Source organism: Diadema antillarum, unplaced genomic scaffold, assembly GCF_040938485.1.
Source record: "Diadema antillarum isolate AM-2024a unplaced genomic scaffold, OU_Dant_1.0 seq00000616_RagTag, whole genome shotgun sequence".
Lineage (NCBI taxonomy): Eukaryota > Metazoa > Echinodermata > Echinoidea > Diadematoida > Diadematidae > Diadema > Diadema antillarum.
Genome location: NW_027271540.1, coordinates 863,585 through 889,127, shown reverse-complemented (window position 1 = coordinate 889,127; position 25,543 = coordinate 863,585). Strand labels below are relative to the sequence as shown.

At 37.6% G+C, this 25,543-nt stretch overlaps 2 protein-coding genes across 2 annotated transcripts; one reads left to right on the top strand and one right to left on the bottom strand.

Annotated features, from left to right (window-relative positions):
* Positions 1–228: 228 nt before the first annotated feature.
* On the bottom strand, positions 229–11,050 carry LOC139735992 (ADP-ribosylhydrolase ARH1-like). Its single transcript, XM_071646744.1, has 7 exons — positions 10,890–11,050; positions 9,670–9,723; positions 8,905–9,000; positions 7,665–7,740; positions 5,778–6,251; positions 3,994–4,147; positions 229–1,769 (listed from the first exon to the last, which is right to left on the bottom strand). Exons 1-7 carry the CDS (start codon positions 11,038–11,040, stop codon positions 1,710–1,712), a joined length of 1,065 nt encoding a protein of 354 aa, XP_071502845.1. The 5' UTR covers positions 11,041–11,050; the 3' UTR covers positions 229–1,709.
* An 8,966-nt stretch (positions 11,051–20,016) lies between these two features.
* On the top strand, positions 20,017–24,244 carry LOC139735991 (transmembrane emp24 domain-containing protein 6-like). Its single transcript, XM_071646743.1, has 4 exons — positions 20,017–20,372; positions 22,133–22,253; positions 23,296–23,441; positions 24,011–24,244. Exons 1-4 carry the CDS (start codon positions 20,169–20,171, stop codon positions 24,242–24,244), a joined length of 705 nt encoding a protein of 234 aa, XP_071502844.1. The 5' UTR covers positions 20,017–20,168.
* The last annotated feature ends 1,299 nt before the right edge of the window (positions 24,245–25,543 follow it).

The following is a 25,543-nucleotide window of genomic DNA, read 5'->3' as shown; positions in this document are numbered from 1 at the left end:
GTATGAATGGGTTTGGGTTACCTTGTCATTCTGCTGCACACTTTGATTTGCTAGCATCACATATAAACACTAAATGACAAGATTGAAATATACACAGCTACAACTTGTATAGCTTGATGTAACACACTTGTGTATCTCTATGTATTTCACAAACAGTTGTAACAAAAATAAATATGATCACTTATATGGTGTTACTAAAAATATAATACAGATGTATATCCTATTTTACATGACAAAACAAGGAATGGTACTACTAAAATACTTATACAAACTTTCTGTCAGAGGTATGCTGGCTTTTTTGAGTTTCAAAGTGTCAGTGGATCAGTTTTGTAATGTAAATCAGTGGATGATTTCTACATTTAGGAAGTGATATTTGAAAATGCTTGAAGTTTTGGGAATAATTGAAGGAGATTCAAACAGTGTCTGCTCTACGACCCAGAGTACGCTTACATCATATTATGTGATCACCCAGCTTAAAACCCCTCAAAAAGTCGCAGATTAGGATTTTCTGTAATGAACCAAAACAGTCATTTTGGTTGAGTGACTCAAATTTGTCATGTTTGTCTTTGGTGGGAAAGTAAACTTTTTCTCTATTTCTGTCAAAATTTGGTGGCTTAAAACAGAAAAAAAAATCCAGACATTAGCATTTTTTTTCTGGACCATAATTTTTTGGGGCAGGTGCTGCTTTCACTTGGAAATAGAACATGTTTTAATTAATGCATCTACACTGAATGCCTGAGTGACTCAATTCTTTAAATCCTCTTTTCTCCCTCTGTATTAAACTGCACTTCCTAACTCTCTCTTCTTTCAGTCAATTTTTTGAATACATGTAGGTTAGGGCAGTCCAATCTTGACAAGTTGTACAGCATTTTGAAGATTACATCTTACTTTCTTAAACTACATCTGTACATAAAAAGTGTAAATTCATTTTGGCCAACCCTTTGTTGGTTTTGAGCTGGGTGATCACGTATCATAAGAAGACTATTATTGCACAATGATACAACAATACCAGTGGCTCTGGTGTTCTACAGAATTTTAATGTCACTTTTTCCTAACAGAAAGCCTGAGTGTATAAATCCTGCAAGAAAAATGACAGGCAGAACATTTCACCTTCTTGTTCCTAAGTCTTGAGGCAGACAGAGATATCACTGACTGAATGTAGTCATGATTACAAACTCGATATGATCAACTACTTTAGACTGGTTTAGAGATCACTAGCCTTGGCAGATGTTTAGAACAAAAGACTAACATCCCTGATGCACTCAGAGCAGAAAGAAATGCCATGATGTCTACCTAAAGAACTTGTGGGATTACTGCATAAAAGCTTCACATTGCACAAACAACCTGACACAAATGAGTCATGACGGTCTAATGTTTCCATGTCATTACATCCAAGCTAAATGACTTTCTCTCTTTGGGACCTTCTGTGTGAATATTTCAAATAGTGTATGTCTCTCTTTTTTTGACAAGAATGTGCTTTCTGGATGAATATAAAGACAATATGCACTAAAATAACACTACACTATAGCCATATAAATTTTTCCACATGATATTTCTAGAATTAAAAAAATATTGCAAGGCTAAGCACAGCGTAATTGTAAAAGACATAGTTTACATCTGCATTTACCATGGTAACTTGGTAGAGTTGACCTTGGGAGCTGCTTGCATACGACGTACACTCTAACAGACTGTTCTATGAAGCAGCTTTATTAACTTAACTTGTAGAGCTTTTCTCCACACTCTTCTAATTTGTTGCCATATTCCAGGTTCTGTGGAAAGATGATCAGATGAAATAAGAGTTTAAAAGTGATGCACTACTGAGCAGATTTCTGGTCAACGAGATACTGAAATATCATTATTTACAACAATGCAACGATACAAGCAATCACATAACACAAACACACATACATACACACATACTCACACGCATACACACACAAACATAAAATTGCCACCAGGAGTTGAGTGGACATTGCCATTCACCTTTAGAAATTGACACATGTCTAAACAGATAGAGTTGAGTATACAACATAAAAACAGGCTGACCAAGTTTACTCTATTTGGCCAAAGCTGTTATTGCCTCGACATGCATTTTATCTTAGCAAACTTTTCGCAATTAATTAAAAAAAGGCTCATTTAATCATCCTTTTAGATACATGTAGTTCTTTCATTGATATGACCAGTGCTAAAGCATCATATATACAAGGAAACTGTTTTGAGGCACACCATGTCTAAAATATTAGATATTGGTATACCACAACCTACTGTCCCTGGGCAGTTTGGACTCTCCTCCACATGAACACCTACAAAGAACATAGGACTTCCAAATGTTTAAAGCTCACCATGTACATAAATGTGACCATGCATCACAAAACCTACAAAAGTCACATCACCTGGTTTTATGTGAGGACTGAAAATAGGTGAAATAGGTTAACCTAGTAATTTTTTTTTTTAATATCTTTTGAAAAAGCAATTCTTCTACATAATTTTCAAGTTTGGAAATATATAACAAAAGGGAAACTGTGCTTTATGGCCTTTTTTTATTATTATTATTACTATTTTTGTAGAATAGTGTAACTCAGCCATCTGATGGTAAAACGGTCTAACTCGAAAAATTTTTTTGAGGTAAATTCACTTTCTGGGACATGTGAGGGTGCTCTTTCCAATGGTGCTATCGAGAAAAAAATTTCATTTATTTTATAATTAAAACCCCAAATAAGCACAAAATTCTTCAGTTATCAGTGTTTAATATGCTTCTTCTTGTCCCATTGCTAAAAATGCATTATACCCATCTCCTAAAAAAGCTCAAACCTCTAAACTTTAAAGTCATTTTTCTCAGAACAGCAATTTTCGAGATAGACCATTTTACCATCTGACGGCCGAACTAGGTATGGTATAGCAGCCCCTATCCATTTTTTAAAACCCTTCACACGTTTTGCTTCGAACTCTTATAACCATTGATAAGATGCTACTGCTTTGAAAGTCAGCATTAGTCATAAATAGAATGTGCTAATAAAGTGTGCAAACTTTCATCTTAATCTGATAATCCCTATACTGTTGTTTCTGAATAGAGTTTTTCATTTTGTTTTTGCCCCATTCACCGCACAGCGCACAGCCTGGCGTGTTAGGCACTTGAATACACCTTAAACTTCAAAGCCTCTTTTCTCAGTACACACTTTCCTAAAGTCTGTACTTTCTCTTCATTATTTAGACAGCTAAGGAAATTCTATTTGTATTTTGAAATTGATATTGAAATTCTATTTGTACATCATTCTAAAGCTTGGAGTCTGGTCTTTCAGAATCTGCCCTTAACTGAAAGTCCATTTCTGGCAAGTTTTTGGTGGTGTTGTGATGCAGGGTTACATAAATGTTTTTCTAATTTGATGGATTTACTTCTATTCTTATCCTATCATCCCAATTGATGTATACAAACTGATGAAAGTATTGGCTGACATAAAAACACTGGACCCTCTAGACTTGTACACATGGCAATTCTTGGTATCACCAATGCACAGAAAACTTCTGCACACGCTGCAGAGCCCCATCAAAGATACACTGTGGGATTCTTCAGTGCCATTGTTGCTTCCGGTGGTCTTGCGCACATCACAGTACCCATACATTTCAATGGAGTTTCAATATTTGTCTACTTTTTCGTAAATTACCTTTTTTTTTTTAAAGAGTTGAAAGTTTCTAAATTTAAGGATTTGCGGTCACTAGAGTCATAGTTCACAACTGCAAGGCTTCAGTGTGCAGGTCACATGATGGAAAGCGAAGAAATCTTCCAATAAAAAATATCCCTGGATAAAGACTGGATGTGACCTGAGTGCACGTGCAGCCAAAGCTGGGACAAGTTTGTCTCCTGAGCTCTCCCATAATGCATCTACAGCGTAAAATACTGCTCTGCGCATGGCCCCTAGGTATTGGTGATACTGAGAATTCACAGTCAGTCCTCTTTATGCCAAGGTATATCTTATACAAGACTCTTCAACTCACCTCATAATTACACTTTGGTACTCCCTCCATACCATAGAGGGCGCCCCACCAGCAGCCAGCCATCACCCCAGTAGAGTCATTATCTCCCCCATGTAGCATTCCTCGATGGCACAGCTCCTCCCAGCTTCCATCACATCCTAGCAATGCATCATATCTGTCAAGGAAACATCAACAACAATGATAATGGTAAAAATGATCATAGAAATTGATCTTCTCCATCCAGGACAGCCTCCTAAGTGTTGCCATTGTTTTGCCAGACAGCCCTGCCAATGCAAAGACTCCAACTCTCCCGCTTTCGACTGGAGATCTCCCGCCAAAAGCCCATTTTTGCAGAATCTCCCGTTCTCCCGCTTGAGATTGAATTTCTCCCGCTTGAAATGATTTCTTACTTAATTTCATTGTATGTTGAAAAATAAGCCTTAGATATCACAAGACAGCATCTAGAACCCTAGACCGCAAGGAACTTCATGCTCGTGATGTGCGCTTTGCGCACATCAAGTTGGAGTCTTCCGTTTGCTAGGGGTTTCAGGCGGGAGAATCTCCAGATCAGAAGGTGCATAGGGTTGGAGTCTCTGCCAATGTTATTACCCCAGCACTGCGAGGTACCCACGTTATACACCTAAGTCGAGAGGGACATGGTTGGTAAAGAAATATTTTGTCTCGGGATATAGCCACTTGACGGGATTTCAAGTTGGAACCTCCGATTGAGTGTCAAGTACAGTGTCCCATTCACTATGTCACAGCGCCCCCACATGACCATGAGGGAAGACAGTTATTATTCTTTTTTTTTTACGATGACTTTTGAATAAAAGGGATGAACAATTTAAGAATGTGACAACATAATAACATTACAAAATAACCACAAGTGTTTGAGTATCACTGAACAAACAAAGCTCATTTCATTCCATAACAGTGGAACTGTACAGTATCTTGGTAAATGAAATTAAATGATAATGATAATAAAAAGGACTTATTATGTGCCATTACTCTAGTGTTACTATTCTGAGGTGCAGAGGGATAGATAACATAAACTGTATACGCCATATATTTTGCGAGTCAAAATTTTCGCAAATCGGGAATTACCAACGATTTCGCGATCGTGGAGTCCTGCACTGAACGGAGAAATGTACACGCGTATGTCACATCCACATCGTAATCAGAATCAATATTTTCGCATAATATTTTCAATTTCGCGAATAGCACCCAAATTCGCGAAAATAAAAACCTTGCAAAATATTTGGCATATACAGTACAAATCAACATAACAGTGTGTTTCAAAAAGGAATCAATTCAATCTTTGCAACTGATTGACAAATTGCCCTACATCGACGTAAATAAGCACTGAATTGATCAGTGTTTTAGTAGTAGCCATGATAAAAAATCATGGGCGTACGTACTCGAGCAGGATCTTGTTGCTCACAGAAATAGGGTGAGCTGCCAACTAACCCTATGAGGTATTTCCTAGATATCATTTAGTAACATATCAACTTTCTTAATATTTTGCTCCTGCAAACTACATTGTATTTCCATAAAGTCAGGTCCATCTTTATGATATACCAATCACCTCAGCTGTTACAGCAATGCAGAACTTCCTTGAAATATACCACTTTAATTAATTTGAACTCACCAAACTCATGATAATTCATCAATGATTATATAAAAGAATTACCTCTATTCAAAACAAAGAACAATCTTGTCATGTATTATTGTCACTTTAATTAATACAACTTTCTTTGAATCTACACTTTATAGGAAATCCAATCAACTGGCAAAAGGAAACTCACGCAATCATTGGGGCATCATGTCCACTTGATCCTCCCCAGCCACCGAAGCTGACACTCTTGTAGAAGGCATCTCTCTCTACCACTCCATATTTTTCTGGAAACATAACTGTTGGCTCTTTTCCTTCTTCTACAGACTTGTCAAGACCTCTCTCCTTCAGGTATCCTTGCCACTTGTCAGTGAAGTATGACCATGCCTTTTCATTCTCTGTCACATCTCTCCCTACAGACTTGATGTACTTCATGACGTCACCAAGAGAGTTCAGGAGATGGCTTCCCCATCTTGTGATTGCAACATTTTGGATTGCTAGCGATGTAAAGAAAGCTGCTGCAAAGGAACCCAGGTAGCCTGTGGGATGATTGTGGGTCATGCGTCCAGCCTCCACGCTGACCGCTATGAGATCTGGGAGCTGTTCCGGTCTTGGAAAGCGAAGACCAATGCACATTGCTCTCATAGCCGCCCCACAGCCTCCACCTCTACAAGAAAAAACAAACAAACAAAAAGGAGAAGAAAACATATCCTGTTTAAAGAGATATTGATCATATATTTTTTTTTTTGGTCTTGTACTTCCCTAGAGCTATTTTCTTCACAGAGGTTTGTTTGTTTTTCTTGTTTAAATTATTTTCTGCCTCTGTGTGTGTGCGTTTGATTGTGTTTGTTCTACATAATATATTTGTTTTTGTTTTTCATTTTCCCATCTACTAAGAGCATAATGAAAAAAAATAGGACAGTATGTTTTAAACTTTAGAAAATGCTACCTCAAAGACTGAGCACTGTCAAATGACAGCATTTTCTGGATATTAATATTTCAGCTTTGGTGTAATCTGTACATGGACAAATTGTCCTGAGAATAGTCATTTTTCAAGCAAGCATCACACAAATTACAACAGGATCAAGAATGTAGCTAATGGCACATGCATTTATTCAGAATACACAACTGCATGGGCCTTTCATTCACTCTGTGCAGATGTCATGCAATATATATTCACAGGTCACTCATTAGTACACTATATGACCAGATCCTCACATGTCAAATGCCATCAATGTACATAAAAGCAGTCAATTGACATTATACTTTTCAGTATACAGAGTTTAGAATTCTTTAGAACTTGATACATGACACGCAGGGTAATATCTATTCAAAGGTGTATACATACACATACAGTTTGACCTCGATTATCCGGCCTCCTTTGGAATATCCAGAAATCTCTATTATCTGGACGCATTCACGCAGTGAAGGACTTTTTTTTTTCATCCAAAAATTGAGAAAAAAACAGTGACTTCAAACTCAATTAAAATTTCTACAAAACTCACACGATTTACCCACAATATTCCCGACAGAACTAACATAAATTCACACCACATTATCATCATAAAAGTAAGCAGTCATGATCTTTAAATTCACCGTAAGAACATGGATGGAAAACTTGTCAGTAAATCACGGCGCTACCTGCCTAGCTGCCAGTGCACTGGGATGGCAGCTTGGACGGCAGCTATGGATATACATCAACATTGTGTCTCCCATATCCGGCCTATTCGCTTATCCAGATGAGTGCCGGTCCCGACATGGCCGAATAATCGAGGTCGAACTGTACTATGTCTTACAGGCTAAAACCTGATAAATCATATAATGCGAAGTCTAAGTTTGTATTAAATGCAATTGCTATTTACCGCACTACAGGTGCAAAACCTGTAAGTGTTATATCACCCAATACACTCACAACTGAACATCGGTAATAAAATTACCATGGTTGAATTATATCTACTGGATGCATCATCAAATTCAAATAAACATTTGTAATCTTGATGTCAGCCAACAAACTCTCTGCTATCCTCTCAGCCCTGTGAGAATTATAAACTAGAATGTCATATTCCAGCAAATTTCTCACCTTTTGTTGAAGGGAACAATGTATCCACCTGGTCGGCTAAGTTTGAACTTGCTGATGGATGATAGTGTTGTGCCTCCTGGAAAATATCATGTGGCATATGATGGGGATTTACATTTTAATCCAATCAGAGTTCAAAGAGTAATAGCTTCATAACTTTTTCACAGTTTTGATGCATTCCCTAGTTTTCCAGTAATGATTGATACTGAGGGTAGAGTGTAAAACAACTAATTAATGCCCTTGAAAAGAAAGATGGAACTCTCATTAAAGGAGACCTCTGGATGATTTTCAGATTTTTGCATTTGAACAACTATGAATTAGTTACTGTAAAACATGATATATTCGCGGCATGAAATTTTCGCGAATTGGAGCCGACAGCCCTTTTCGTGACATGAAATTTTCGCGAATTGCCACTGGTGTTCAATGCATGTAGTGTAGACAAAAGCTTTCGCGTGCATTTTAATTTCGCGAATTTTGGCGCTCGCGAAATTCGCGAAATTAAAATGCACGCGAAAATTCCTCGTTTTACAGTATACTGATGATAGAGTTTCAGAATTTATGATAACTGGGATGAAGAATAAGAATATTTTCAAAATTTAGAACATAACAAATTGCAATGAACAAGGATGATGACATAGCAGAGTCACCATAAGTATGCATGAGTTAGGGCTCAAGGAAGCAGAACAAAAGAAGAAGGCATGCATAGATTATACACAGGTGAACTCTCAAACAAGCGGTATTGTAATGGAATTACACTGCTACATTTCTGAAATATGTGAACCTCCTATGTCATCATCCTAGTGCAGTGTAATTTGTTGAAGATTTTTCAAAGTATTGTTTCTCTGATCAAGAACCACAATAAATTCCACAAATCTATACATGGAGTTGTCGATTTATGTACTACATGATGTGAAATTATGAAAATCGTTTGGAATGTCCCTTTAAGAAATTGGTATCTTTGGTGCCTATCACAAATTTCAGACCTCTCAACATGATACAGCTTTTGAGGATATGTTAATAGCTCTATTCTACTCAGAGTTACTTCATAGAAAAGACAGTGTCAATGTTCTTTAATATCAAACATTTTTGTAGGAACGAAAAATGCACAATATATTACTTTCCTTTTCTGCTACAATTATAGAATACAACCAAAATTGACATGTAAACATCAGAATAATTGAGTGGTACTGTAAGATATCAATATAAAAAAAAAATAAATATCTGACAGATTAATTATTCATACCCGGTGCGCGACCACTCATATCTTTGCTGCCTTGGTAGTATTCTCCAGCAAGCTCCAAGAACAGTTTCTCCCCAACAGGCTTGCCACTAAGAAGAGCTGAAAATTGAAGAAATTCAGAGATAGAAAATGATTGTGTCCACTGAATATACATTGGTAAGGGTTTGTTCATTCATTGAACTTATCATTTAGTGCCTAAAATATCTTTCTATGAATATCAAAATCGGCAGAAAAAGAAGTGTTAAATTGTGCTTGTAATTGTGGTGAAAGTTACATGTGATATTGAGAGTAGTTGTAGAGCATTATAGGCTAGTCTCCCTTGTATTAAATGCTATCTTGTGTAATGCTATCTCAAAAAAAGGTTGGAGTAACTTTACATTTGTTGCTCTCCCCTCCTCTGCCCTTCCTCCTGAATAAGTTTTTGTTGTTATTGGGTTTTTTTATGACTTAATATGAATAGTGCACATTCCCTTGACTCGTTACTGACATACATTTTGGGTAATATCGTTTCCCCCGCCTTCTAAAAGATGTAGGTGCTCTCTCATTATACAGTGAAAATACATTGATTTTTCTTATATTTTCTGTCCATGCATGATGTCACAAATTGTTGTAGTCCTTTCATCCTACAATGGTGGCACCAAAACTGTTAAAATTGTTAACATTTGAAAGAATTGTCAGATTTTCCACAATAATGTGCATGCATTCCCTCAATCCACATAAAAATAATTTGGGTTTAAATCTCTTTTAAAAACAGATTGATATTCTTACCTCTGGCTGTAGCAAGATGAAGTACTGTATCATCACTCACTGGAAATGCAGGCACTGGAGACAGAAAATAAGGAAAAGGTCGATGATTAACCACAGAGAAATTTGTCTATTACCAAGTCTTCATGGTTGTAATGAAGCCAGAGAATTTATAGTTTTCAACTTCAAATAGGAGAATCTTTAACCCGTTCCTTCCGCAATTCTCTAAATACCTTCAATGTCCCCAAACGAGATTCTTTTTGCCCTTTGACAGAAACGGACAGGTTGCTAATCCACCTGTGCGAAAGCAGTCAAGCGGTGCGTGCATCAACTCCCCAAGGTCAACTACATGTGCCCTTGAACAATAGAAATATCGATCGGGTGCAATGTATGAATAGAGCGTGCGCTGATGGGCTCACAGACTCTTTTGTTCTACACAAATCAGGCACCAGAATGCGATGACTGGGGTCAGCGAACTAAGATATCTACTGTGATCAGCTTTGATTGCTCGTATGTTCTTACGAGTTTTGTAGTAGAGCAAGGGCAAACAAAATCAGAATAAAGGTAAAAAATACTGTGATATACAAATTCTTCCAACAGAAAGAGAAAAAGTGCTGATAGAATAAACTCTAAGCTTTTTATCAAACCCATTTTCGGGGACTTTATAACACAAAGAAGCATGAATTTAGGCCACGAAAGCAGACACTCTTGTCTTCATCTTGGGAATACCAGGTTCCCGTATATCAGTTGCTCCCACGGAAACCTGGTATACCATGTTCCTGTAAGGAATGGGTTAATTTAGTTTTAAAAGACTGATATTTTCCTTTCTCAGCTTTTATGGGAGGATACATATATTGTTGTATGTAGATAAAATAAATCGCATTAATAAAGGGCCTTCCCAGAGCCACTAGAGAACTAATAATAAAAAAAAAAAAATTGTGAAACCGTAATATTTTCTCCCGTCCCTCAACCCCATGGAACAACTCTTCCCATACAAAATAAGTATGCAGTATAAGGAAGTGTATCAAGTTTATACCAATACACTGAAACATTTCTAAGGTACATCCCTGTCTAGAGAAAGCGATATAAATTCTAAGTTAGCCAAGCCAAATCCTCACCAAGGTCCTCACTGTATCTAGCCAGATTTGCCTCACCAGTATGGTCCTCACAGCACTCTAAACACTATGTTAACTTGTATTGTAGTACTACAGTACATAACGTAAGAATTAAAGTCAGTTTCTTACACTTGACCTTTAACTTGGTCACTCCTCCCAGGGCTGTCACCTCTTTATGGATGTCGGCTCCAACAAAGTTGAATTCCCAGGACCCAGATCTGTACCCCATCGCGTCCCCCACACCACTCAGCAACATGGATGCCTTGTATCTCGACATCATGTCTGCTTCACTTCCACTGGCCATCTGGTTGTCAATTCTGAGACAGGATTTTCTACACAGATCTGTAAAAACAATCAATGAAAGAAAAGATGTGGCACAAAAAGCTGCTGAAAAATAATCATCAAAATAGTGGCAAGTCAGTGGAGTAAAAAGAAGTCTCTAGGGGACTCAGCAACACCTACCCTAGCAGAATCTTTTTCAGAGCCAAAATTACCATGTTCCTTTGACAAAGATTCTGCTAGGATCAAAAGCTCAATCCCCATTTGACTTCATAAGAAACGATTATACATAATGGAGGTCACATAAAAAAAACATATTATATCTGAGCATGGAGGGCAGAGATGATGTGAGAAGATTAAAATGGTACTAGAAAACTTATATCCCAGTGTTCAAAAGTCTGTTGTTGTTGTTTTGTTTTGTTTTCACCATAGATAGTGTTTAATGTGATATGTAAGGAAAAAAAGAAGAGAATGGCAATTGGGAGGTGTTTGTGTATGTGTGTCTATCAGAGAAAACAGTCACTGACTTTGAAACACACAGACAGATACACAAACACCATACACACACACACACACACACGCACACACGCACACGCACACGCACACACACACACACACACACTCATACACATGCACACACACACACACAATTCAGACACGCAAAATATACATCTGCATCCATGACCATAAAATTTCCATAGCTATGATATTATCATACACAGTCTATCACAAAGACAGACTTGATTTGAGGAGCTGAAATGTTGTCCTTCTACATTGTAGGAAGGTGTGTCTTTCTATCTCCCTCCTTGGTGGGTCTTACTCTGTCTCAGACCAGAGGCTGTATGTTGTATTATGGCCATTATGGGGTAGGCCTATAAAAAAAGATAGTCTTGGAGTTTTTTGACTGCCTCAGAATATTATTATTATTATTATTATTTATTCGGCAATTCAATATACAATGTACAATACAAGCTGATATAAAATACAAACAGAAAATCGTAAATACATGATATAAAAATTGTGGTGGTTCCAGGTGCATGCTGCTGGTTGCCAGGGGAGGAAAAGGCAAACTTAATCACCGAGGCTCGAGACCTTCCTCCCCGACCAGTGCATGCACCCAGAATCAGCTATATCAATGTAAAACATATGGAAGAGATAGGACATGTATTCACTGAGATACGGAATGAAACATTTATAACCTTTGACCCTAATTGACATACCCAAAATGGTGTCTGATCAAAAAGTTGTTATTTTATGAATTAATGTATTAATATGAATTATTATGAATTAATGTAAAATTAACACACAGTACAGAAATTAGACAAAAATAAACAAGAATGTGGCAGAGTAGAGTTTGAGAGGAAAGAAAGACGAGGTAGCCTTGGTTGAAGCAGAGTTTGTATTGTGAGGCTCCTCTGAAAAATATAAGGTAGCGCCTATGTGATTTTAAATTAAACCTTCAGTGGTTTAATTAGCAACTGAAAAAGGCATAAATGAATAAATAAAGAATACTGCTTATCAAGTACATACAGTTTGATAGGCAAGAGTATAAAAACTGGCTTAAATAAGCAATCTACACACTACAAACACTAGCTGCTTAAACATAAAACATATCTATAGATCCAAAAGCAAGAGTATAAGAAAGCCTAAAAAAAGAAAATATATAGTGAAAAAGAAAAAGAGAAGAAATAGAGATTACAAAGGAGTATTAAGACAGAGGTCATATGAGCGTAAGAAATACTTTATAAGCATTACCAATCGTTTACATGTATGTAGACTTTATAAATATAAATGTAAGTCCTGCATAAGTGAAATCAGGAGAGATTATTCAGGTTAAATATACATAATGAAAATACCATGACTCAACACAATATCTGTTTAAAAAAAAAAAATGTTTTAGTTTATGTTTGAATACTGACAGACTGCCTCCCTCTCTAAGTACAGAATCAAGAGAATTCAAAAATTTTGGACCAGTGAAAATTAAAGAATTAGAAGCAACCTTCATTCTGACAGAAGGCAAATGGTAAGAAGATGCTTGTCTAGTAAAATATCCATGAATTTGGTTATTTTTCTTGAACAGTGAACAAAGCGACGTGGGGATTAAGGCCGACATCTAACTCAAACATAATACTGCTCATGTGATAGTTGTATAAATCCTCTGCTTTAAGGAGATTACTTTGATAAAAGAGGTTTTCAGTATGTGCTAAAAAGCTGCATTTATTAATGGTTCTAATAACTCGCTTCTGAACAATAAATATTTTTCTTGTCTCTGTTTTCAAGTGAGTTCCCCCATGCAAGAATGCCATAATTAAGATATGGGAGGATTACAAAGTTGAATATCTATAACATTTTTTAAATGCTTTTTGGAAGAAAAAAAAAAAACTTCAATTTGTATTACACAGGGGTCTGTATTTCTAGACAACAGCTTTGTAAGATTACTACTAGGTGCTATTTCCAACAAAGATTATCATCAATGTACACGTATAGCCCAAGAAATTTCGTGGAATTTACTCTATTTATTTGAACACTGTCAGTAAAGTATGACATTGCCGGGCAATTCACTAAGTGAATTAATAAAAAGCATATAGCTTGTCTTATGGATATTTAATGATAACTTATTCGCACAAATCCAAGCAGTGACATCCCGTTATCCATCAATGCAGAATTCATCTTTGGCAAGAGAGTGATTAGATTCGCGTGGGAAAGAAAAACACTAGAATCATCAGCAAATATTAAAGATAATCTATAGACAAAATATTTGTAAATTGTGGATAACTGAAAGTCATGAATATATAAAATGAATAAAAGTGGACCCAGGAGAGATAATCATCTAAAGTCAGTAAAGATACATATATATTGCTTTCTATTTGAAAGGTATGACTATGACTTCACGTTCTAAACCAATCACACAAGAGCTACTACACCTTAACTCCATACTGGCAAAGTTTCTTGAATATTGTGATCGACCATGTCAAATAAAAGGCTTACCAAAGATGCAATCCATAATATATAAGCTGTTGGCGTATAGTTTATGAATCTTATTTAGATGACTGGTGTGATGAGAGGAGGATCTTATTCTTCGACACCCCACAGCTCCAGTGAGTAACGCCAACGGTTAGACCCATCTCCATGTAATAACACATTCATACCTAACCGCAGCAGCGACCCCATACGGACAAATACATACCGTAAAGGCTGTTACTGTGTTACAGCGCCCCGCGACGGGGTTAATTCATACCTAACCCCGCCCCCAGGGAGCTGTAGGTAACCAGTCGCTGGTGCGGTTAATTCACGTATACCCGGAAGAAGTGTATTTAAGCTAACCTGTTTTCACTTCTGTACATCACATCATGACTCATAAATAACTACGTGAATGTCAATGTGCAAATACCCACCCCGTCATTCCGATACTAATCTGTATGTCTGTTAGTGTACTATAGACATAGTGTTGGACTATGACTTGTCGTTATGCCACTTTTATGGACACCGTCTGTTTAGTATACTAATACAAATAGGCAAAGCGTTGGTGACCGCGTGAGATGAGATGATGGTCATGATTCAGTGAAAAAGAGATTGCGCAACACAGGCGATACATAGCATGCCATGGCATAGGACTACATGACATTGCAGAGCTCTCGAGCGAGAGTCATTATCATGATTTACAGTCCACATTGTGGGAACAATGATGTATTTACCTTAGTGCTATGCTACGACTCCGAGCCTTCGTTCACTAGACAACCTGCGCTGCTCTGCTGACCCAAGCATCAGGTGCAGGTGTGTCGACAGAAATCAAGATCTCTTTTATTTTCTTCAGCTGACCCGAAAATGTTGCTGTTGCTGTAATGCCAGTATGCTTCGAGTTCAGATAGAATTCGAATTGCAGATGGTGACATGACGTGGTGGGCCTAGGTATACCCTGAGCAGTGCGTAATAATAGCAATCAAAACGTAAACCACGCCCGTGTTTGACAATGATTACTAGTACCGTATGCCCCGGTCACCTGACATCTCATCATCACGTGATCTTTGGCACGCTCGTGCAGCTTTGCATGCGATGATGCAGTGTGCGCCTGTAGCTCCCCCCCCCCCCCCCCCCTCCCCACTACCACCACCACCACATGGAACCACATAGGAAGTAAACCATTATACACATAATGCTAGCCGTTTCAGATTCTTAGAGACACCCCTTTCATTGATTTGATGGTAGAAGCCAATAAAACCGAAGTTTAACTACAGATTCACACCCTGGGATTTGGTATCGCGATATGAAATTAATTCTACTGTTTAATGCAACTCAACATTTAGGAACCTGATACTCGAGACGTTTCTAGTGATTTTTTCTTTCACATTCAAGCAAAATACTGAATTAGGGACCTATACATTCCACGATACTCTTTCAAACGAGGGGACTCGTTGACAACTATATAATTGAAGTGAAACTGAAGTGGATTTAACCAAGATTTCTGCAGGATGATAAAAAAAAATGATACCTGATGGGCACTGTGCATAACCTTCTTTTCTACTATAAAAAAAAAAAAAAAGGTTCTGGCATTATGAAAGAGTAATTGACTAACCACTTTCAGAAAGCAGGGTGGAATAATTGCTACCCTTGACATAATATGCCAGTATCAATTAGCTGATGGAATGTGGAATTTTCATGAAAAATGAATTTTTGTGGAATTTTCTTTATATTCTCTTTTGTTGTCCACACATAACCTCATAACCTCTATCTCCTCATCCAGCACCAACACTAACACCAAAATATCAAGAATTCATAACTTTTGCATTGATTGTCCTATTTTCCTCAAACTTTCACTGATGTGTTCTACTTATAAATGTTGCTGCTTTCACTCAATCCATATTTCTCTTTGGGTTTGAGTTCCCTTTAACTCCAGGCCATATTGAATGGTTCAGATGACCCATGGCCATTTTACATTAAACGCTTTACAGTTTCTCATATTAGAATGGTGGGTTGATTCTTGTGAAGCACGAATTAGCAATAATTAAGTAGAATTGATAGTGTTCTTGACTCCTGTCAAGTCTGAATATTGCCCGAGGATGCTTACATCCCGGAACAAAATGCTATACACCACTCTGTTCCTCCTGATCCGCAGTATTTAAATGTAGGTATTATTAAGGTGATGATATAAGATAAAGATAACGATCCCATTTTCATAGCCAGAGTGGTATTTCCAGTGTCATCGTTGCCTCCAAGAGCACTATTCTTACATCCCAAGGAGATTCGAGAGATGGAGTTACAACTGACTATAATTATTCAATCAACTGTCAGTTTTCTATGGATGGACAAAAGAATTCCACAGGTGCATTTTGCGCCTTTGATGTTCGATGCTTGAAGCCGCCATCTTTCTGAGCAATCTGAAGATTCATTTTTAACGCTACCATAATATCGGGTATATGCTGCTCGTTTATATATCAAATGCAATGAAATTTCACCTAATGATAAAGCATATAAGACAAAAGTCGATTCCTTTAAAAATATGTGCAAAAGTGTAAATCTGAGCTGCATTTTGTGATGGTGTTTGAAATTGTACCCTCATGAAAAGCCAGTTTTATCACTTTTCTCCTTATTTCCGCCAAATGAAACTAATATGGTATCATCTTCAAGTATAGTTCTTCATAAATTGATATGTCAGATTAGCGTATATAAACACGTACAGTCGAGTAATTCTGATATCTATTTCAGCAATATTTGAGCAATTTCTATTCGCGCACCCCCTTGCCTTTACCATTGTTTACCGCCCATCGTTTGTAACATGTAGGGATAGCGAAGAGTAATTACCATCACAAAGACATACCTTCCTTGAAAAGGGGCTGGAGATTATGCAATGAGACACGAGTCAATTGTCTTCGCATCTGAGCGGCAGATCCAGTTTGACACATATACTTCAAATATTTTTGAGTGGAGGCTTCGAGCATGGGATCAAAGCGAATATGACTGTTCTGACTCCATTTCTCGAACCTCCTTGTTTATACCATCCTAGCATTACCAGATATATTACCAGTTTACACACCCTAGTCAAGGGAAACATAGTGGGACAAAATATAATTTGCTCAATAGGCCTACATAATTGCGATCAACCTAATTTCTGTAATCTTCGGGACTCTCTATACAATTGCATGAGTTGTTTGATACCATCAAATAAAATTATCACACTAAGTTCGAATACAGTCGACTCTAGAAACTTGAGTTGGACCGTAATGTTTTACCCCAGGTTTAGAAAACACGGAACAACCTGGGCAGTGCTGGGTGATGATAAGGGCAACACCCTCGAGATGAACAGTGAATACCACTAGAAGTGATACCCAGCTGGGCAAGCTGGGTAAATAAGACCACAAATATATTTAACGCATATATTAAAATTAGTATGCAGTTTGCTTCTTAACCCACCTGCCCCCCCCCCCAACACACACACACACACACATACACACACACACATACACACACACACATACACACACACACACACACACACACATACACACACACACACACACACACACACACACACACACACACACACACACACATACACATTTGCGCGAGCGGGCACACATAGCACACTCATATGCACGTACCCACACAAGAGATACACGTATTATCATAGATTATAATGATAATGATGATTCATAATTTATACAGGGCCTCGACATTATTTCTGGCGATGGCCCGTGGCCACTAAACATTGGACAACCATATGTGTATTTTCGAAAGGTTACTTTTGGTGCTCTATCGGGTAAACAGCAATTAAAATGGATTGCTACTTAGTTTCTTTTAATTCACCTTTTTATTCGGGCCACCAAAATTTGTTATTTAAAAATATTAATGAACCAACGGAATGGGCCACGAGAGCAGTTAGTAATTAGGCTACATACATCATACTCTTCTCTCTTTTTTTCTTTTTTTCTTTTTTTTTTTTTGGGGGGGGGGGGGTTCCAAGCGAAAAGCAATTGATATTTTTAGAAGTCACCCACATTATCTTACTAACCCTTTTCTCCCGTTACACCAAGGAGGTACTAGTACCTCCTTGGTTACACTCATGGATCTGTAGCACACATGGGCAAATTCCCATGATGGTTGCTCATGGCTGCATTTTGTGATTTCGCGCGTTACAAGCCGACCCGCAAACATCATTGGGTTTGCCATAATCCGTTGTTTCCATTATTATGTACACGTGTCAACAGAGGCCTGACCGGATAATGTAAAAATACATCTTAATAGTCCAAGTTGATTACAGTCATTGCATACATTTTGTCCTTTTGGTAGGCGTGTGCAAGGCAGCTAGCTCGGGACTGCACTATTGCAATGTCACAAACGGGCTATCTTTGTGCGGTATTTCTATCGATGTATGAAGTTCAAATCTGAATCCTAGTCTGTATGGGTAAATCAAGAAACCCGTGTGTTGGCAAAGATGAGCAGTCACAACTATATTGCCTATATACCACTTTCGTAATAATCACGTTTTGGCAGTCATAATTTACTCCACTTAGAATGGCGTTATGTGTTGAGACAGGAATTATCGTTTTCGGGATAATTGTTAATCAAAGTGATTCATTGAATGTTAACATAGCAGACAATATTTCAAAGAATCTGATGCAACACTATTTATAGGACATGGCAGTTTGCCTAGTTAGTCATGATAGTAGTATTTCTTTAAGTATCTTGCTTATACGGCTTAAAATCACTCCAAATTACTTTGAGATGTTCACCAATAGACCTATTGTCCATAACTTTAACGGTTTCGTGATTATATCTCAGTTTCTTTTTAATTTTCGTCTTATTTATTCCGTATTAAAGCGCAGTATGAGGAATGTCGCACTAGAAATAGCTAGAGCTTCAACCAATTCCAATAATTACGCATGTGAAACTTAACTTTTGTTGTTGTTGTGACGCATAGGGCCTCCTTTCCCCAACCGATGTTCGTTTCCTGTATCACAACAATGTGTTCACATTAGAATGAGGCACAATTATTATCATAATAGTTCAGTTCAATATATTGTATTGATTCAATTCGATTCAATTCGTTTATTTCCATTTCAATCACAATAAAAACAAAATGAAGCATTCACTGTTACAGATGAACATAAAAAAACAATGACATATGAAAGAAACCACAACGACTTACAGCAGGCAACAAGTAATGGAAAATGGTGTATACATAAAAAGCCAATGAGGCCTGTAGGCGCGCATACACCGTTGTTACAAATCATGTAGAATTGGAATCTAACAGAAATCATAAATCAGTTTTATACAGAGGATACACAAAAGAACATCAAACAAACAAAACAAAAACAAGAACAAGAGATAAACATAAGACGGATTGCTAAATACGTCAATGTAATTTCAATAAAAAGACAAAAGATGTCTTTTATACTGCTTCTTAAATGAATTATTATATTGCTTATTATATTGAACTAAAGATTATATATATAAATACATATATACATATAAGTATGATATAATTATAAGGCTCTAATGGCAAATTGAAAAGAAAAACAAGAAGGCCAGAAGGCCTCGTGTTAGGAGATGCCCTGAAATAAAGAAATCTTACATACGATCGAGGTCACTATACATGCGAGAGAACGTTGAAATTCACCACTGTGGTATACATAACATAGACACCACAATAACACACAGAGCATACACAAGTGAACATGGATTGCAGACATGAGACATAACGCAAAGAAACCACCACTTCGTGGTTCTAATGAAGAGAAAGAAAGAAACATGAAAAAAATCACAAGTCGATATATATACATGTATATATATATATATATATATATATATATATATATATATATAAGTACCCGGTATTCTTAAAACTCCTGACGTGTTGACTGACGTCTCGAAAGCAAAGCTATATCAAGCACATCACACTTAATTGCCCAGCTTGTGGTTATCACGCTCATTACATATTCACAACTTGATGACCACGTGGTGTCATGACAGCAAGCAGCTAATATCGCACCACGCACGTCTACTCGAAAATCACAACATATGGTACAGTTACCAGCATTATAAACAATGATTTCTACCCGTCCAGCTTTTGACTCAAGGCTCTTCGCATGATTATAACCCAACGTGAAGGAAAAGCAGCATTTATTCCTCACCATGGCAGTAACTAAAGAGACAATATTTCGAGTTGTGAGCCTTCTCAGCTTCTTTGTGATCAGCATTGTTGGTATGGAGTACAAACCAACATTCGAGACTAGACCATGGGCAGATTTCATGACCACCATCCTCATCATGCCAGCCAAATTTGAATGTTTCTTCCAGGATGCAGGGGTTGGAAACTCGCTAGCTTTTGAATTTGAGGTGGGTATATAGAGATACGTCATAATGAAGTATACGTATGTGCCTTATGCTGGCTGGAAGGTATTCCATGTCGCTTTTGGTATTAATGGTACAATTTACCATTTGTAGATGAAACAAAACCCTAGCATTAGTGCTTTCAAATAGTTCTAAAATGTGAGTTAGGGATAGAAGTAACCATTGTAAAAATTTGAATCCGTATTATCAATGTTAAGTATTGTTAAATACACAAAATGTAAACAACAGTTATAATAACAATGTTTCCAGACTAAACCGTCTTTAAGAAAAATACTGATATATCCTTATATTTCAGGCTTTATTGCGAAAATTTTAAATAGTAGGATGTTTTGTGATACAACAGACCTACTTCATTTATTCATGAAAATAATGTTCGGATATCTTGAAAATTTTTAAACCACTGATCCCAAAGGTAAAATTGGACCTTTAATGTTTCCCATCAACGCGTACACATTTTAGGTCACAATAGTCTCATAGTCACGTATAGTTTGATTTGAGTTCGCATGGTTTATTGTAGTCACCTCCTCGGGGACAGACCGGAAAGCAATCAAACCTGAAGAAAAGCCTTGTATGCTTGTATAAAATGAGCTACCAACACTGAAAATATATCTGTTCTGAGTACACTTACATAGTGTTAATGTGAGTAGGCCTATACGTTATCCAATACAGGGTATATAGCCCTAGGTTCACATAGATTAGTTGGTATAAAACATTCCGATATCAAGAATTAGGCCAACATGAAAGGACATTAAATAATGTGGAGAACAAACGAAGGGTTACAGGTAATATCTTGATTGAATGTCAACGAACAAAACAAAATGCAGAGATTGAGTTGATGTTTTTTGTGTGTGTTTTTTTTTTTTTTTTTTTTGGGGGGGGGGTTCATGGTCGTTTGCTGGTGTGTTTTTTTTTAACTCGTCGAGTGGCTGAAAAGTAGCTAATGCAGTAAAATACGTGTGATCTCACCGTGTGCGAGTGTCGACTGAACTAAATATTTTGAATATCGTGTGGAAAGGGGAGAACAGGTATACGGATGGGAGCAGTAGTATTTCATCTGCAGACTGACGTAAAAGATTGACCCACTGGCTTCAATATCCCTCATAAAGTAATACCACTTCCAGTTTAGCTTATAGTTAATAGATAACCAGTCTTATAGGAGAGGCAGGTGTTCAGTCACACAAGGTATAACCTCTGAGATACACGCTATTGCGCGGATAGGTGGGTTGATGGTGATGCAGCGTGGTGTTATTAGTGAATGTGAACTCCGAGTGGACATGGTGGAGGTATACATAATTATACTTGTAATTTACAGAATATAGGATGGTATCATTGAGTGGTGGTAACTTTAGTTGAGGTAGCGACAGGTGTAGTGGTATAATAGAGAGGACTGACACATTGTAATGGTAGACACGTACGTGCATAAGATTATAATGTATGTTATGGGTAATATTCTAACGTTTAACTTCGGCCTGCTATAAGTGTTAATCTCTCAATATCAGATAAACTAATTCTCTCTCATAAGCGCTTTTTTTTTTTAACTTGATGACCTGTTGTAAAACGGTGTAGTCTGGTAAAAATGACCAAAACTCATTTTGCTAGATAGACTATAGATTTGTCGTGTGAAAGTGCTCTGTGAATGAAAGATTCGAAGCAGGCTACTGCGAGTCGATTAAGCAATAATGTATTGTCAGGAAAAGGTCCATTATTGAAGGCATCTTTCTCCTCTCTGTTCGGGTGTGATACAGCTTTCAGGAAAGGACAGACGACCTAGTCTGAGTGGCTTTGTAAAGAGTCCAACGGGACTTGTCCTCTACAACAACGACAACACGAACGTGGGAACGTTTTACCACACCGCGGAAGTGACAGGTAACACATCAGTCACAGATCATGCACGAAGCACAATGAAATAAGAAGATATTGATAGTATATGGTTCTATAGACAGAGTAATTATTGTCCGTCTTGTCTGAAGCATAATACAGTAGTACATTACCTGACATGCCTGCATAGATTACATTGACCATCTCTTTATAGACTTTACAATCACTTTACAATATAATGATCTTCAAGACCAGTTTATGTAAATGTGAATAAACATAACCGAGTTCAATGATAGTTTCCGTACGTACAATTCAAGATGCGTCTCTGTCATTCATCTTTTCCACTCAATTCTATGAGAAACAAACAGCAAAGAAAATGATATATACATTGTATAGCGCTTAGCAGGTGTTTCTTAGCGCATTGATACAGAACTAAAAGTTCTGAGTTTTATAGGACACAGAACATAATTACCGTAAAGAGTATGGAGATGATGTTGACAGTCTTTACTAAAGGAGGGCTTCATTTCACTAAACGGTAATCACGTCTATCATATGCCTATCATTTTGCTGTCTACCATCAATGATCTATAAGTAACTTCGTGTAATAATGTCCTGTAGTGAAAATATTGTTTATCATTGTTTGCTCGTTTTTTAATTAAGTATGCAAATGCAAGGGGCACGTATGAATGGTTTGAGGTACTATACGAAACGCTATTTTTTTTTTTTTTTTTTTTTTTGGGGGGGGGGGGGTCTGGGTCTAAGGTATGTAGGCCTACCCCTCCATTTCCCCTCCCCTCCCATCCCCCTCCCCCGATCTTATAACAATGGAAGAATTTGAGGACGTAACTCTCAGAAAGTTGTGGTAGTTGTTATTTTCTTCAGCACCCCCCCCCCATTTTTTTATAAACCCCCAAAGTATAGGGGCTGCAGCAACCCCAGCCCTCCCGTTCCGTTTCCCTTGTGTTTGTATTAATGTGCTTGTCGCTTTGTCTGTCTGTAGGGCCTATCCTTTCCTTTCCCAAGTGCCTATACCATATTGCTGTCTGTGCAATTGGTTACACATGATCTCCCTGTTATTTACTAAACTCAGGAACTTACCAGTTTTGTATCGGCAACAATCATCAAAAATACTACCCAAAGTACGTCAAAATGTACCTTGCGGTGACCGACAAGCAACGCATGAAGGACTATTACAAGCTGGAAGAAGGCATGCAGAAATCACTCGGGAATATGTCGGTAAGCTGTTAAATTTACATCAAATTCATATTTGACTTTATACTTTGGCCCTTCTCATCAATCCATGCACAGATCACCTATTTCAACGTCTCTGAATTCATCGCCGTTTTGATCAATATCTTTTTTTTTCACTTTTCTGTCCACCCGTCTATAAAAGATTTTTAGCTAAATAATGGGACATGCAATGGATTCTCGAACAATCCAATAATCAACGCTTGCAATAAAATCTTTGTAGAATATCAAGACAGTACAGGGGCGGATCCAGGAAGAGGGTGCGCCTTTACAAAATTAAAGGGGGGCGCACGCACCCCTCCCCCATTTTTTTCTTTTGTTTTAGCAAAAAAAAAAAGGGGGCGCCCCGCTGTGTGCTCCCCCTTGATCCGCCACTGCTATGTGGTCGTACTCAAATGGAACTATTGAATGAATCGCTGACAATAGAAACATTTTTCATCATGACATTCTAGTCATTTTTGTTTGTTTTTCGTCTTTTTTTTTTTGCAATTGTCAATAGTTTTCTCATGTTTTTTTTTTTTTTTGTGTGTGTATCTTGCACGTTGGATGATATCCAGAGCACGTTGCAAACATTGACAATGCGGGTACGTACAATGCGACGGTACCAGCAGTGGAGCGGCATCCGAGAGAAGAATGACCGGGAACTTCTGGAGGCCAACAAGAGCTACGTGACCGTCTGGTCCTCCATCCAGTGCCTGGTGATTGTAGGTGCAGCTTTCATACAGGTCTACACGCTCCGCAGCCTTTTCAACACGGCAAAACTGACACCATCACAGAAACCCAGGTGCTGACGTCCCCAAGAGAAGTTGAATCAGGGAGGTGACAATTTCTCTCATCTTCCTGGTTGAATCTATCATCATATCATGCTGTAAAGCCCTCCGGAGTCACACGTGCGGTGTAAAAATAGCTCTCTTGGTGCAGATGTTGAGATGAATGGCTCTTGTCAAAATGTAACAGGTTGTATGGTTTTCTAATTTTCTTTTTTTCTCTTCTTTTGTTTCTTTCTTTGCTTTCTGGAAGCATCATTTTATTTCATGTTGACATGACTCTGCTTCAGTTTTTATAATCTATGACAATTTTGTTGGGTTTGTATGCGCCATGTTAGGATGCATAAAGGTAATTAAATTTTGATGACTAGTAAGCTCCCAAGTTGGAACTCGGCCTTGTCATACTCATTCTATGAAGCGTTTTACACGTGTCGTAATTATTTGAAACGCGAGTTACCTCTTTGTATTAGTAATCGAATGCTCTTTTGGTAATCAATGTTATTTGTCCATGTGAATGTGTGATGCTCTGATTTATTCTAGAGGTTTTTGCAAACCAATTTATTGGCCCCTTCATATCATTGTCGACATCCTCTTATCTGCTTTACGATGCATTGATTCAACTGTATATGTACATTGACATAATTTTAAATGAAGCAGTGTACATGCATTTGCTAATGCAGAGGTGTTTTTTTTTTTCATTTGTTGGTTCTATCTATCAATTATCACGTATAATCATATAATCTATACCTGCTAGTATAACACCTTTTTTGGGCTATATAATTGTTTTGTTTCGTTTTGGTTGCTGCTGCTGCTGCTGCTGCCATTTTGTTTTAGTCGAGTCAATTACGTCCTCGGTGTCAAAAAGATGTGAAACGGTAGACTGCGTGCGTTTTTTAGTCATAAGAAGAAGGTATTTATCAACTTCACGTATTTCTTCCGTCATGACTAGATAAAAGCTTCCCTTGATAATGTAATCGATATTCACTGTGTATTTCTAGCAATAATGATATGAGCTGTCTTCCATCATTATTCATTACCCTTGTAAATTATTTAAATGAGTGAAGAAAAAAATGAAACCTACACGCTGAAACAAAGAAAATGGGAATGTATTCTCTATAATTCATGCATACTGTTGTTTTTTTTTTAAAACAAGTCGTCAATGGCAATGCATACTTTGGATTTCATCAATGAATATTGGAGTGAACCAGATTTCCCCTTCTGGCTTAACCCTATAAAGCCCAAGGGGGCACATTGTGCCCCCCCCCCCCACCAGATTTTCGTTTGCCACTCCTTCGCCCTTAATCCGATTTCAACCAAATTTGG